Here is a 12,972-nt window from a genome sequence, read left to right as displayed (position 1 = left end):
GATATCATTTGATTATTCAATTGAGTTATTAAAATTTTAGTACTTTCTTGAAGCACCGTGTTCATTGATTTTGTAAGACACAATTGGATGTCGAAATGGTTTCCGATTTGTCTAATTTTTTGTAAGGATGATCTATGAATGAAAGACCTAAAAAATAGATAGTTTGGATCATTAGAAAAAAAAAATTGTAGGGTATCCTAAAGGCGTCCTCATAGAGGAGGACTATATATATATATGGGGATCCCGAGCCACTCTATTTAGGCTTCGTACATTTATCCGCATTTCGATAAATATAAGCCATTCAAACAACCTAACCATTTAACACACGACACGTCATCAAACTTTTAAATCAATTTTTCTTTTGTCAAAAAATTTCCGAACCTCATGTAACTCTAACTTTAACGGCGTTAAGGTTTACTGGAGATCTTGGACGAAGAAGCAATAGATAATATTGTTGAAAGTTGGTTTTCAGTTGTCGGTGATAGGATCACATTGGAAGAGGAGCACATGTTATTCAACGGCCCAGTTACATGCCTCTGGTTTGGATTTAGTTTCAGCCATATTTGTATGTATGGAAGTACGTTTTCTGTCCACAAACAAATCGATTGTTTGGGAACATGAAACTGATTTCTATCAAATCTTATTTGTCCCAATTTGATTAAAAATAATCAAACCAAGCACAAGAGCATTGACATTAATTATATTGCTATATGGTTTGCCAAACTTGATTTAACCACACAGAACTTCCCAACCAGGAAGAGAGCATGCTCCAATTACCAGGAAGAAAGAAGTTGAAAGCTTCAGCAGAGGATTCACAGTTCTGTAGCCGCGACGGCGGCAGCATGTTGACATAGGATCCGAAGGTACACTACCAGTTGACATAGCATCCGAATTACTGCCATTATCACCCAACTCCTACTTCCCCTCACTTCCAGACCCCAAACTCCAATCGCTGACAGCGCCCGGTCTTAACAAATTACTCGAACCCATAGACGATATTTTCTCGCCCCTAAAACACAAAAAAGCTCTCATGCGGCAACAGCCCGATCTCGTCTTTATCCTATTCAATCCGAGAGAGGACGACCGAATGGGAGAAGAGTAAAACAATAAAGTAATTGCAATTTAACACAATTAACAGCTTAAGTTCCAACCTGAAGAAACAGAGTCAAGTAAAGGAAGTTCTATCTTTGAAAAGCTTTCTTTTGCATATCGCTCTTTGAGGTTTTAGATCTGTAACATCCCCATTTGAGAAAGAAAGTTATCATCATTGTTAAAATTAGGCTCCATCAGCTTTGTTAAGCAACGCAATTCCTTACAGGCATCTAATTCCTCAAATATAGTCCGAGGGGGATTGGTTACTACTTGCATGCTAAACTTATGTATATTAAACCCACAAATCTACGCATTACATGGAGTAGTAGATAGATGGGTGTTGAAATTTATGAAGTACGAGATGAAGAAGCAGAAGGAAAATAAATAAATAAAATAAAATAAAAAAGGCAGTACGCTCGTGAGAGCGAACAAAAATAACACGCTAAGTTAAAACTAACCCTTAACGACGTTAAGGTTAGTGTTAACATCAGTTTTGAAAATAAAATTAAATAAACAAATTTAACTCAAAAGTTTGATGACATGTCGTGTGTTAAGTAGTTAGAGTGTTTGAGTAGCTTAGATTTACCGAAATGCCGGTAAATGCACAGATCTAAATACAGAGGCTCGGGATCCATGTATACAGATTACCTCTCTAATAGTGGATGCCACCTCTATTAGAGAGATGATACACGTAAATATTTTACGGTTAGCATTTTTTGGCAAGATAATAATACATTCATCACACAGACATTTCACAATGGTTGCTAACTTGGGTTTCAGTTCGGGTTAGCCGAAAGAAAAGAAAAGAAGGAATTCTTGAGTAAATTTGTAGCGTAAAAATTTCAGCATTCACTTCAGCTTCAGCTGGTGAAGGATATTTCATAAAGTCCTTAACTGGAATCTCCTAACAAAAACCACATGAAATGATTCTTGTATCATATATCTTCACATAATGGTAAGAATTACCCATAGGAGCACATAGTTATTTATTTATTTTTTTAATTTTTTAATTTTTAAATGTACTTTTTTTTTTTACTGCCTTTCCAAATGGTTCATATTACTTCAAGATTATTGCAGTAATTGTAGAGAGAAGTTGTCAAATGGTTGTCAAATTTATGGAGAGAAGTTTTCTTATATTTGGGAATCCAATAAATTTTCGTTTCCATTATGAATATAAAAGCAATTGTGCACATGGAAGTAGACAAATAGAATCTCTAGCATAATCAAAATGCGAATAAAAGAGCAAGAAAGCAGAACCAAGCAAAGGATAGAATAAAAACAAGATAAACAATAGCAACCTGAAGAAAAAGCACAAACAAAGTTCATTTCAGAAGATAAGAATAAAGTGATGATTAGAAAGAACACCGAATAATTTTATTTGAGTGATCTTACTACCCAAGAATTTCTCTCGGATGAGAAAGAACTGTGGAACACAACTTGCATTCATTCGAGTTTCTTTTCTTTCTGGCAAAGAAAAGAAAGATATACGAAAATGACAAAGTGGTTTTGGCCAACTATTTATCGTTTGGTTTAGTTTATTGGCCACATTCCATACATATAGACGAAAAGAGTTGAGAGAAGATTTCATCGATCAATCTGCAAACTAAATCTGAAGGTTTAGTTGTTGTTTTCGTTTTAACGAAAGAGAAAGTAAGCAGTAGAGAGAATGGCTGAGGCAGTTGTTTCCTTTGTGCTCGAAAGTGTCAGAGACTTCACCACTCAGGAAGCCAAGTTCTTGTCTGGAGTCGGCCATCAAGTTGAGGTTGCACAAAATGAGCTGCAATTGATGCAAGGCTTCCTCAAAGATGCAGATGCAAGACAAGGACAAGATGAAACAGTCCGTATTTGGGTTGCCAAGATTAGAGACGCTGCTTATGATTTGGAGGATGTCATCCAAACTTATGGCTTGAAAGTGGTTTCCAAGAAGAAAAGAGGCCTCAAGAATGTTCTCAAAAGATTTGCCTGCATCTTCAAGGAAGGGGTTCATCTTCACCAGATTGGGGCAGAAATTGAGAATATCACTACCAAAATTTCGGCGTTGAGATCGAGCTTGCAGAGTTATAACATAAAGGAAATAAGGGACAGTAGTGACGGTGAATCTTCCTCGCAATTGCATCAGAGGTTAAGGCAAAGTTATCCTCATGCTGTTGAACGTGATGTTGTTGGGTTAGAGTCCAACGTTGAAGAATTGGTTATGCATTTAGTGAAAGATGAAAATCGTCATCGAGTTGTATCTATTTGGGGTATGGGCGGTTTAGGAAAGACCACCCTTGCAAGAAAGGTTTATCATGACAAAAAAGTAAGGCAGCATTTTCATAGTTTTGCTTGGTTCTGTGTATCTCAATGGTATCAAGTAAGAAATGTTTGGGAGGTAATTTTAATTGAACTCATTTCCGCTACCAAGGAACAAAGACAAGAAGTTAAGGGCATGAGAGATGATGAAATAGCAACGAAGCTTTTCCGTGTTTTACAAGAAATGAAATGTTTGGTGATCCTTGATGACATATGGAGAATCGAGACATGGAATCTTTTGGAGGCTGCATTTCCAAATGTGAAAACAGAGAGCACAATATTGCTTACTACACGCAATCAAAAAGTAGCCACCCTCCCAAATAGAAATGCTTATCTCCACAAACTCCAGCCACTCAATGAGAACGAGAGTTGGAACCTACTTGAGAAGAGAGCAATATCTGAAAGGGCTGATATCGGTATTTTCTCACCCTTACTCTTTTCTTTTCCAGATTCTTAGTTATATAGCAAGACACAACTTACGTAGTGTTTTTTTTCTTTTTTTCATTCATTGTTGGGATTACACTTTACAATTTTTTTAATATTGTCAAACATGTAGCAATTTTTGACAAAAAGAAAAAGAAAAAAGAACAAGTAGTAATTGCAATTTTATAAACTGCCTTACTTGGTCACATATTTGTTAGGTAGCAGATAATTTATCTTATGCAATTGTAAATAATAATCAGGACAATGCTAGACAATTCAAAATTTTCTCCCAATACCTTCTCTTCAATCCAAACATATCCCAAACTTATTTGTGTTGGTCCAGATTTAATCTTTGAATGTTCTCCATTTGGCATGTGTTATAAAATCCAAACTTATAATAAGACAAAGGATATTAGTAAATTTTGGGATTTCACAATATAAATGTCTTAATTGGCATCCTTTGCTATTTCATCATCTCTTACTTTCTTGTTTTTGTTCCTTGGCATTCTCATACTACAAGAATGTATTTGATTTTTTTTTTCTCTTTCTTATTTTTAGATTTGGGAATGGACACAAAAAAGAGAGAATTAGGAACGAATATGCTTCAACATTGTAAAGGTTTGCCATTAGCCATTATTGTGCTTGCCGGAGTTCTAGCAAGAAAAAACACTGTTAGAGAGTGGGAGATAGTGCATGAGAATGTTCATGAATACATAAGGAGAGGGATAGGTCATGAAGAAGAATATGAAGGTGCATCATGGGTTTTGGCATTGAGTTATGATGACCTACCGTATTACTTAAAACCATGTTTTTTATATTTAAGTCATTATCCTGAAGACTCTGAGTTTTTGGTGAGCGAATTGACTAAGTTATGGGTGGCAGAAGGTCTTATCTCCTTGAGACAAAGACATGGTTCAGAGAAAACAATGGAGGATATAGCACGTGATTGCTTAAGCGAGTTGGTGGAAAGGTGTTTGGTTCAAGTGGGAACAAGTGGTTCAACTGGGACAATTAAATGTTGTCGAATCCATGATCTTGTACGAGATATGTGTTTGTTAAAGGCAAAAGATGAAAGCTTTCTCCAGATTAACAATTTGTTGCAAGAAAATACTTCTTCTGTGGCACCCGAGGTAGAACAATTGGGGAAAATTCGAAGACTTGCAATTTACGTGGATGAGAAGGCAGATAGGTTGGTTTCTTCAAGAGATGAAACAAATGGGCACGTAAGGTCTCTATTATACTTTTTTCCACAAAGATGGATGCCAAGAAATATAGAAGGATTACTATCTCATTTGAAGGATTTCAAAGTGCTTAGAGTTTTGAAGGTTGAATGTCTTAATCAAGTCAAAGTTGAGTTTCCAAGTGAAATTGGAAATATGGTACACTTAAGGTTTCTAGGTGTGAAACGGAGCGTTATAAAAAAGTTTCCGCCATCCCTAGGTAATTTAGTATGCTTGCAAACTCTTGATTTTCGTGTTTCCAATTACACCATAGTCATCCCAAATGTGATAATGAAGATGAAACAATTAAGACATTTATATTTACCTTGGAAGTACAGAGCAAAAGGTAAGCTGGAGCTGTCTACTCTTGGCCATCTACAGACCTTAGATGGGCTTTCAAGCAAGTATTGTGATTTGAAAGATGTTGGTAGATTAACCAATCTTAGAAAATTGAGAATAATACTGTCAAGCTCTTTGCAAAATCTGGAGGAAATCTTAAAATCTACAGGTAGCACGCTTAACCGTATCCGGTCTCTAATTGTGATAAATGACACGAATAGCGGTGAAGAGGCTATGCAAATAATATCAAGTTGTCGGGGTATATACAAATTGAGGTTGTATGGGCCAATCGCAGAATTACCGAAAGAGCTCCACAACTATCCAAACCTCACCAAGTTACAATTGTGCAATTGTGGTCTCAAGGAGGACCAAATGGGAATACTAGAGAAGCTGCCAAACCTAACAACTTTGTTCCTTGGATATAACACGTTCCATGAGAATACAAAGATACTGGTTTTCTCCAAAGAGGGCTTTCCTTCTCTTCAATATCTTTTCGTTAATGGTATGTTCGAAATAACAGAGTGGAGAGTAGAGGAAGGAGCAATGCCTAGTCTCTGTCGATTGGAAATTGGATATTGCAGTGGATTGACGACACTTCCAGATGGGCTGAGATATCTTACTAATCTCAGGGAATTAACCATAAGAAGGATGCATAGAGAACTCCACCGTCGGATTGAGGAAGATGGAGAGGATTTCTATAAAATTCAACATGTACCTTCCCTTGTAATTGGAGAACCGATGCAATGATGGCAAGGTAATTTCTTTTCTTTAATTTTTTAATTTTAAAGCGAAATGGGTGGTTTGGTATGGGGGTGATTCAAACCAAGTCTAGTATATTTCTACATCAAAAGAAGTATGCTAGCACCTTGTTGAACAAATTTGGCTTGACTGAATGCAAATTTGTAACCACACCTCTTGTTGTCACTGAGAAACTAGCTAAGGATGATGGGAGTGGAGCTGCAAATGAAGAACACTACAGAAGCATTGTTGGTAGTTTGCTGTACTTAACTGCTACAAGACCCGACATCATGTATGCTTCAAGTCTGCTAGCCAGATTCATGCACTGTCCTACAAATAGGCATTATGGAACAGCTAAACGTGTTTTGAGATATGTCAAGGGAACTCTAGACTACGACTTAGAGTATGTGAAAGGCAGGAAATTAGTTACGATTAGCTCTTGTGACAGTGATTGGGGAGGATCAGTTGGTGATAGCAAAAGCACATCGTACGCTTTTCCTTTGGGAGTGGAGTGTTTTCTTAGGCTTGATCAAATGTAATGTAGCATTGTCCACTGCAGCCGAGTACATCAGTGCAGTGAAGCAACTACACAAAGCTATTTGGTTGCGCTTTTGTGCTAGAGGACTTTGGAGAGCTACAAACTGAAGCTACTTCATTGCATTGTGACAATATCTCAGAATTGCAATCACTAAAAACCTGTGTTCCACTGTAAGACTAAGCACATTGATAGAAGATACCATTTTATCAAGGATGCTTTGCAAGAAGGAGTCATTGATCTGGAATACTGTCCTACCAATGAACAACTAGCTGACATTTTCACCAAACCATTGGCCAAAGATCGGTTCAATTATCTCAGAGGCATGCTTGGAGTGAAATCAGCTCAAGACTTAAAGGGGAGTGTTGAATTATAAGTGCTCAAGCTGATTTCATAAATTAGATACGTTTAGTTTTCTTATTGTTTGTTTTATTGGTAATCCAAGTGTAATAGTTTGATTGGATAGTTTGTGAATGGCTGAGATTGCATTGTGATGTAATGCATCCAACTGTCATTGTGCCTAACGGATATATCCTCACACCAAGTGTGTGTGTTTGTACTGTACAGATTTCTTACTGAAAGAGAAATGAGAATGTTCTCTCTGCTACACGATAGCAGAGGAGTTTTGGATTTAAGCTTTTCTTCTCTACTTTCTTGCAAGAAGACGAAAGCAGAAATAAAATTAAGTTCGAAAAAAATAAAAAGTATATTCTATTTTAGAACAAGGTGTCACCTACTACAGCTTGCATTACATTATATTTTAGAACAAGGTGTCACCTGCTACAGCTTGCATTACATTATGTTTTAGAACAAGATGGTCAGAAAACGACAAAGTTGATGAGTTCTTGTTGGGTTCAAATTGAACCAATTTGACCAATTGGCTGCAAATTAGATCAATCTGCAAATTAGATCTGGAGGTTTAGTTGTTTTCGTTTTGGCGAAGAGAGAGTAAGTAGTAGAGAGAATGGCTGAGGCAGCTTGTCTCCTTTGTGCTCGAAAGTGTCGAGACTTCACCATTCAGGAAGCCAAGTTCTTTTCGAGTCACCAACAAGTTGAGGTCGTATAAACCGAGCTACATTTGATGGGGCTTCCTCAAAGATGCAGATGCAAGACAAGGACAAGATGAAACAGTCCGTATTTGGGTTGCCAAGATTAGAGATGCTGCTTATGATTTGGAGGATGTCATCCAAACTTATGGCTTGAAAGTGGATTCCAAGAAGAAAAGAGGTGTGAAGAATGTTTTGAGAAGATTTGCCTGCATCTTCAAGGAAGGGGTTGATGTTCACAGGATTGGGAAAGAAATTGAGAATATCACCATCAGAATTTCTGAGTTGAGGTCGAATTTGCAGAAGTATAACATAAAGGAACTAACAACGGACAGAGACGGTAGTGGTGGTGAATCTTCCTTGCAATTGCAAGAGAGGCTAAGGAGAACTCGTTCTCATGTTGTTGAATGTGATGTTGTTGGGTTAGAGTCCAACGTTGAAGAATTGGTTATGCATTTAGTAAAAGATGAAAATCGTCATCGAGTTGTATCCATTTGGGGTATGGGCGGTTTAGGGAAGACCACCCTTGCAAGACAGCTTTATCATGACAAAAAAGTAAGGCAACATTTTCATAGTTTTGCTTGGGTCTGTGTATCTCAACGTTTTCAAGTAAGAAATGTTTGGGAAGGAATTTTAATTGAACTCATTTCTGCTACCAAGGAACAAAAACAAGAAATTAAGGACATGACAGATGATGAAATAGCAAAGAAGCTTTTCCTTGTTCTGCAAGAAATGAGATGTTTGGTGATACTTGATGACATATGGAGAATCGAGACATGGAATCTTTTGAAGGATGCATTTCCAAATGTGAAAACAGAGAGCACAATATTGCTTACAACACGCAATCAAGCAGTAGCTTTGCCCCCGAATAGAAATGCTTTTCTCCACGAACTCCAGGCACTAAATGAGAAAAAGAGCTGGGAACTATTTGAGAAGATAGCAATATCTGGAAGGGCTGATATCGGTAATTCTCACCCTTACTCTTTTCTTTTCCAGGTTCTTGGTTATATCGCAAGCCAAATAGAAACCATTACATTGCATATGACACAACTTATGTAGTGTTTTTTTCTTCTTCTATTTTTCATTCATTGTTGGGATTACCCTTTACAATTTTTTAATATTGTCAAACCGCCTTACTTGGTCACACATTTGTTAGGTAGCAGATGATTTATCTTATGCAATTGCAAAAATTTATTGTCCAGATTTAATCTTGAATGTTTTCCATTTCGCATGTGTTATAAAATCCAAACCTATAATATAAGACAAAGGATATTAGTAAATTTTGGAATTTCACAATTTTAATTTTTAATCATTCGAGCAAAGGGATACGCACCACAATTGCTCATACTACAGGAATGTATTTGATTTTTATTTCTTTCTTATTTTTCAGATTTGGGAATTTTCACAAAGAAGAGAGAATTAGGAATGAAGATGCTTCGACATTGTGCAGGATTGCCATTAGCCATTATTGTGCTTGCCGGAGTTCTAGCAAGAAAAAACACTGTTAGAGAGTGGGAGAGAGTGCATGAGAATGTTCATGAATACATAAGGAGAGGGATAGGTCATGAAGAAGAATATGAAGGTGCATCATGGGTTTTGGCATTGAGTTATGATGACCTACCGTATTACTTAAAACCATGTTTTTTATATTTAGGTCATTATCCTGAAGACTCTGAGTTTTTGGTGAGCGAATTGACTAAGTTATGGGTGGCAGAAGGTCTTATCTCCATAAGACAACAAAGACATGGTTCGAGGGAAACAATGGAGGATATAGCACATAATTGCTTAAGTGAGTTGGTGGAAAGGTGTTTGGTTCAAGTGGGAACAAGTGGTTCAACTGGAACAATTAAAGGTTGTCGAATCCATGATCTTGTACGAGACATGTGTTTGTTAAAGGCAAAAGAGGAAAGCTTTCTCCAAATTAACAATTCTTTGCAAGAAAGTAATTCTACTGTGGCAGTCGAGGCAGCACAATTGGGGAAAATTCGAAGACTTGCAATTTACTTGGATGAGAAGGCAGATAGGTTGGTTTCTTCAAGAGATGAAACAAATGGGCACGTAAGGTCTCTATTATACTTTTTTCCACAAAGATGGATGCCAAGAAATATAGAAGGATTACTATCTCATTTGAAGGATTTCAAAGTGCTTAGAGTTTTGAAGGTTGAATGTCTTAATCAAGTCGAAGTTGAGTTGCCAAGTGAAATTGGAAATATGGTACACTTAAGGTTTCTAAGTGTGAAGTGGAGTGATATAAAAAAGTTTCCGCCATCACTAGGTAATTTAGTATGCTTGCAAACTCTTGATTTTCGTGTTTCAAATTATGTCGCCGTGGTCATCCCAAATGTGATAATGAAGATGAAACAATTAAGACATTTAAATTTACCCAGGAATTACAGAGCAAAGGGTAAGCTGGAGCTGTCTACTCTTGGCCATCTACAAACCTTATATAACCTTTCAAGTGAGTATTGTGATTTGAAAGATGTTGGCAGATTAACCAATCTTAGAAAACTGGTGATAATAGTGTCAAGCTCTTTGCAAAATATGGAGGAAATCTTAAAATCTACCGGCAACACGCTTAACCGTATCCGGTCTCTACTTGTGTTTGTGGACAACAATAGCTGTGAAGAGCAAGCTATGCAAATAGTATCAAGCTGTCGGGGTATATACAAATTGAAGTTGCAAGGCCCAACCGCAGAATTACCGAAAGAGCTCCACAACTATCCAAACCTCACCAAGTTAGAGTTGGCTAGGTGTGGTCTCAAGGAGGACCAAATGGGAATACTAGAGAAGCTGCCAAACCTAACAACTCTGAACCTTAAGAGTCAAGCTTTCAAGGAGAATACAAAGATACTGGTTTTCTCCAAAGAGGGCTTTCCTTCTCTTCAATATCTTTTCGTTAATGGTATGTTCGGAATAACAGAGTGGAGAGTAGAGGAAGGAGCCATGCCTCGTCTCTGTCGATTGAACATCACGTATTGCTCGGGATTGACTACACTTCCAGATGGGCTGAGATATCTTACTAATCTCAGGGAATTAACCATAAGAGGGATGCGTAGAGAACTCCACCGTCGGATTGAGGAAGATGGAGAGGATTTCTATAAAATTCAACATGTACCTTCCCTTGTAATTGAAGAACCATCACTGATGCAATGATGGCAAGGTAATTTCTTTCTTTTAATTGTTTAATTTTAAAGCGAAATGGGTGCATTTTAAAGTGAAATGGGTGGTTGGTTTGTGTCTATTGGTTATAAAATGAAGCATCGAGAGAATATTAAAGTAGAAAAGCCAACAGAATATGGGCTCCCTTGTTTTCTTTGTCCATTTTTATTGCTTTTTGCTTCTGCTTGTCACTTGTGAGTTGTGAGTGAGAAGCTTAAAATTCCTTACTTTGAGGCCAAATATCTTATAATAATATTTGATTTGTTTTCTTTGTCCATTTTGATTGCTTTTTTGATTGTGCTTGTGAGTTGTGAGTGAGAAACTTTAATGTAAAAGCCAACAGGTTATTTTATTACTTATAAAATGAAGCACCGACACTGACACTGAGAGCACAATATGATAATTGTATCGCATTCCAAAATCTTATAATAATATTTCAAGGCCAACAGGTTAAAATACATCACCGTTAGATTTAGCTGTTCCTTTTGAAGTCAATCAATTAAGAGTTGAATATTTATGCGCATTTCAGAATCTTTCCATTGCTACGCGAACAACAATTAGAAAGCTCCAGTCTATATTACTCTCTTTTTTGACATACTGGATAAACTATTACGTACAAGAGTACCAGATTGAAATGAGTGTTTCTTATTTTCAAATTACTACTATATATATTCATTTTGGAATGCACGTTTTGACAAGTAAACTGCTGAATTTGTGCATGTTAAAATACATTACCGTTAGATTTAGATGTTCCTTTTGAAGTCAACCAAATAAGAGTTGAATGTTTATGTGCATTTCAGAATCTTTGAAATGGAGAATCTTTCCATTGCTACGCGAACAACAATTAGAAAGCTCTACTCCATAAGCAATATGATTTTTTTTTTCTAGTTGATCATGTTAACAAGAAGTTATCCCTTCTTGTTTTAGTAAAAACATAAAACACAAAGCTTAAATATATGTACTTTCTTTTTTGGCATACTAGATAAACTGTCACGTACAAGAATATATTAGATTGAAACGAGTGTTTTTCTTTAAAAAATGTAGAACGATATTACTACAATGTTCATATTGGAATGCAATTTTCACAACTAAACTGCTAAATTTGTGTTATGGTAGCTAGCTGCAGGTAGGAACTGATATTGAGAAAGTATGTCGAAGCTCTGCAGCAGAGGGAGCATGTGGGAAGCTAAACTTACAGAAAGAAGAAAGAAATGCTCTGTGAAAATCAAGAGGATCAAAGATGCGGTCAAGTAGTTTAAAGTTCGTTACAAGTTTTTGGGTCTAGTGATTGTCCAAAAGTACATTTATATTACACAACTGAAATTATTGTATTAATTAAAATTTCCTTGATGAAACCTTGTATTTGTATTCCTCTTTCGTGTCTGTTTTAATCATGAATAGTTGAGCCCGTGAGCACATGCCTTTGTTTATTTCACGGTTAGCATTCCCAACTTGGTCCCATATGCCATATGGTATGATTTTACAAAATCCTTGCCAGCTTATGGTGGGAGAATTTTAAAAAAAAAATGATAGGTAGATTCGTTCGACATTTAATTCCTGCACAAGAGATTTTAGAGATCTTTTTCTTTCTATTCAGAAACAATTGTCATCCGTGAAATTTGAGGTTCGAGGACTCCAACAAAGTAAAAATTGCGTGTCACTAAGTCAAATTGTTATTAGCAAGGATGTTAGAGATTAAAAAAGTTGTACAAAATGATGTGACAATTTATGTGGATGGTGATATGTATCATGTCATTTTCTCCTGTTCTCTAACAAAAGAAGAGACTCTTGGTTTAATGGAAAAGGAAGTAGGAGGCTAGAACTCACCGGAGTCTCATGTTGGGGTCATTTTTATACATGATTTATCATGTCATTCACCCAATGTTTTGAGTTAGTTCTTGATATTTTATAGCATTTTGCTTTCATTTTCGCGTTTTTATAGATTTTATCTTGGTTTGAATAAATTATATATATACTAAAGCGCAATCCAACTAAACACTGTTCCTAAGCACAGTGAAATGACGGAAATGCCCCTCATTTAACTATTGAAATACGTTCTATTTTCTCTTCAGCACAGTAAATTTTCGAAAATGCCCTCCACTATACCTTTTCTGCTCTTCCCTTTTGC

General features: G+C 36.5%; 2 protein-coding genes across 4 annotated transcripts; both read left to right on the top strand.

Annotated features, from left to right (window-relative positions):
• The first annotated feature begins 2,462 nt into the window (after positions 1-2,462).
• On the top strand, positions 2,463-12,279 carry LOC103323857 (putative disease resistance protein At1g50180). Of its 3 annotated transcripts, none has more exons than XM_089047008.1 (3): positions 2,463-3,800; positions 4,366-6,120; positions 11,971-12,279. In XM_089047008.1, the coding sequence occupies exons 1-2, from the start codon at positions 2,759-2,761 to the stop codon at positions 6,111-6,113; spliced, it is 2,790 nt and encodes a 929-aa protein (XP_088903134.1). In that variant the 5' UTR covers positions 2,463-2,758; the 3' UTR covers positions 6,114-6,120; positions 11,971-12,279. The 3 variants fall into 3 exon arrangements, with proteins under 3 accessions (XP_088903134.1, XP_088903133.1, XP_088903132.1); XM_089047007.1 differs by having other exon boundaries at positions 2,465-3,800; positions 11,965-12,279; XM_089047006.1 differs by having other exon boundaries at positions 2,467-3,800; positions 11,961-12,279.
• LOC103323780 (putative disease resistance protein At1g50180) lies at positions 7,722-12,279 on the top strand (the record flags this gene model as incomplete). Its single annotated transcript, XM_089044507.1, is given in 5 exon segments — positions 7,722-8,649; positions 9,076-9,392; positions 9,395-9,451; positions 9,453-10,845; positions 11,961-12,279. Coding segments are annotated over 4 exon segments (2,688 nt in total), but the record flags the coding sequence as incomplete, so codon positions are not given.
• Positions 12,280-12,972: the final 693 nt, after the last annotated feature.

Source organism: Prunus mume, linkage group LG2, assembly GCF_029339155.1.
Source record: "Prunus mume cultivar Tortuosa linkage group LG2, ASM2933915v1, whole genome shotgun sequence".
Taxonomy (NCBI): Eukaryota; Viridiplantae; Streptophyta; class Magnoliopsida; order Rosales; family Rosaceae; genus Prunus; species Prunus mume.
The sequence above is the reverse complement of the archived record's forward strand: the minus strand, read 5'-3'. Positions and strand labels throughout refer to the sequence as shown.

Coding starts and splice junctions, on each gene's coding strand:
- LOC103323857 (XM_089047008.1), top strand. CDS start 2,759: ATGGCTGAGGCAGTTGTTTCCTTTGTGCTCGAAAGTGTCAGAGACTTC. Junction 3,801..4,365: donor ATCTGAAAGGGCTGATATCG/GTATTTTCTCAC, acceptor TCTTATTTTTAG/ATTTGGGAATGGACACAAAA.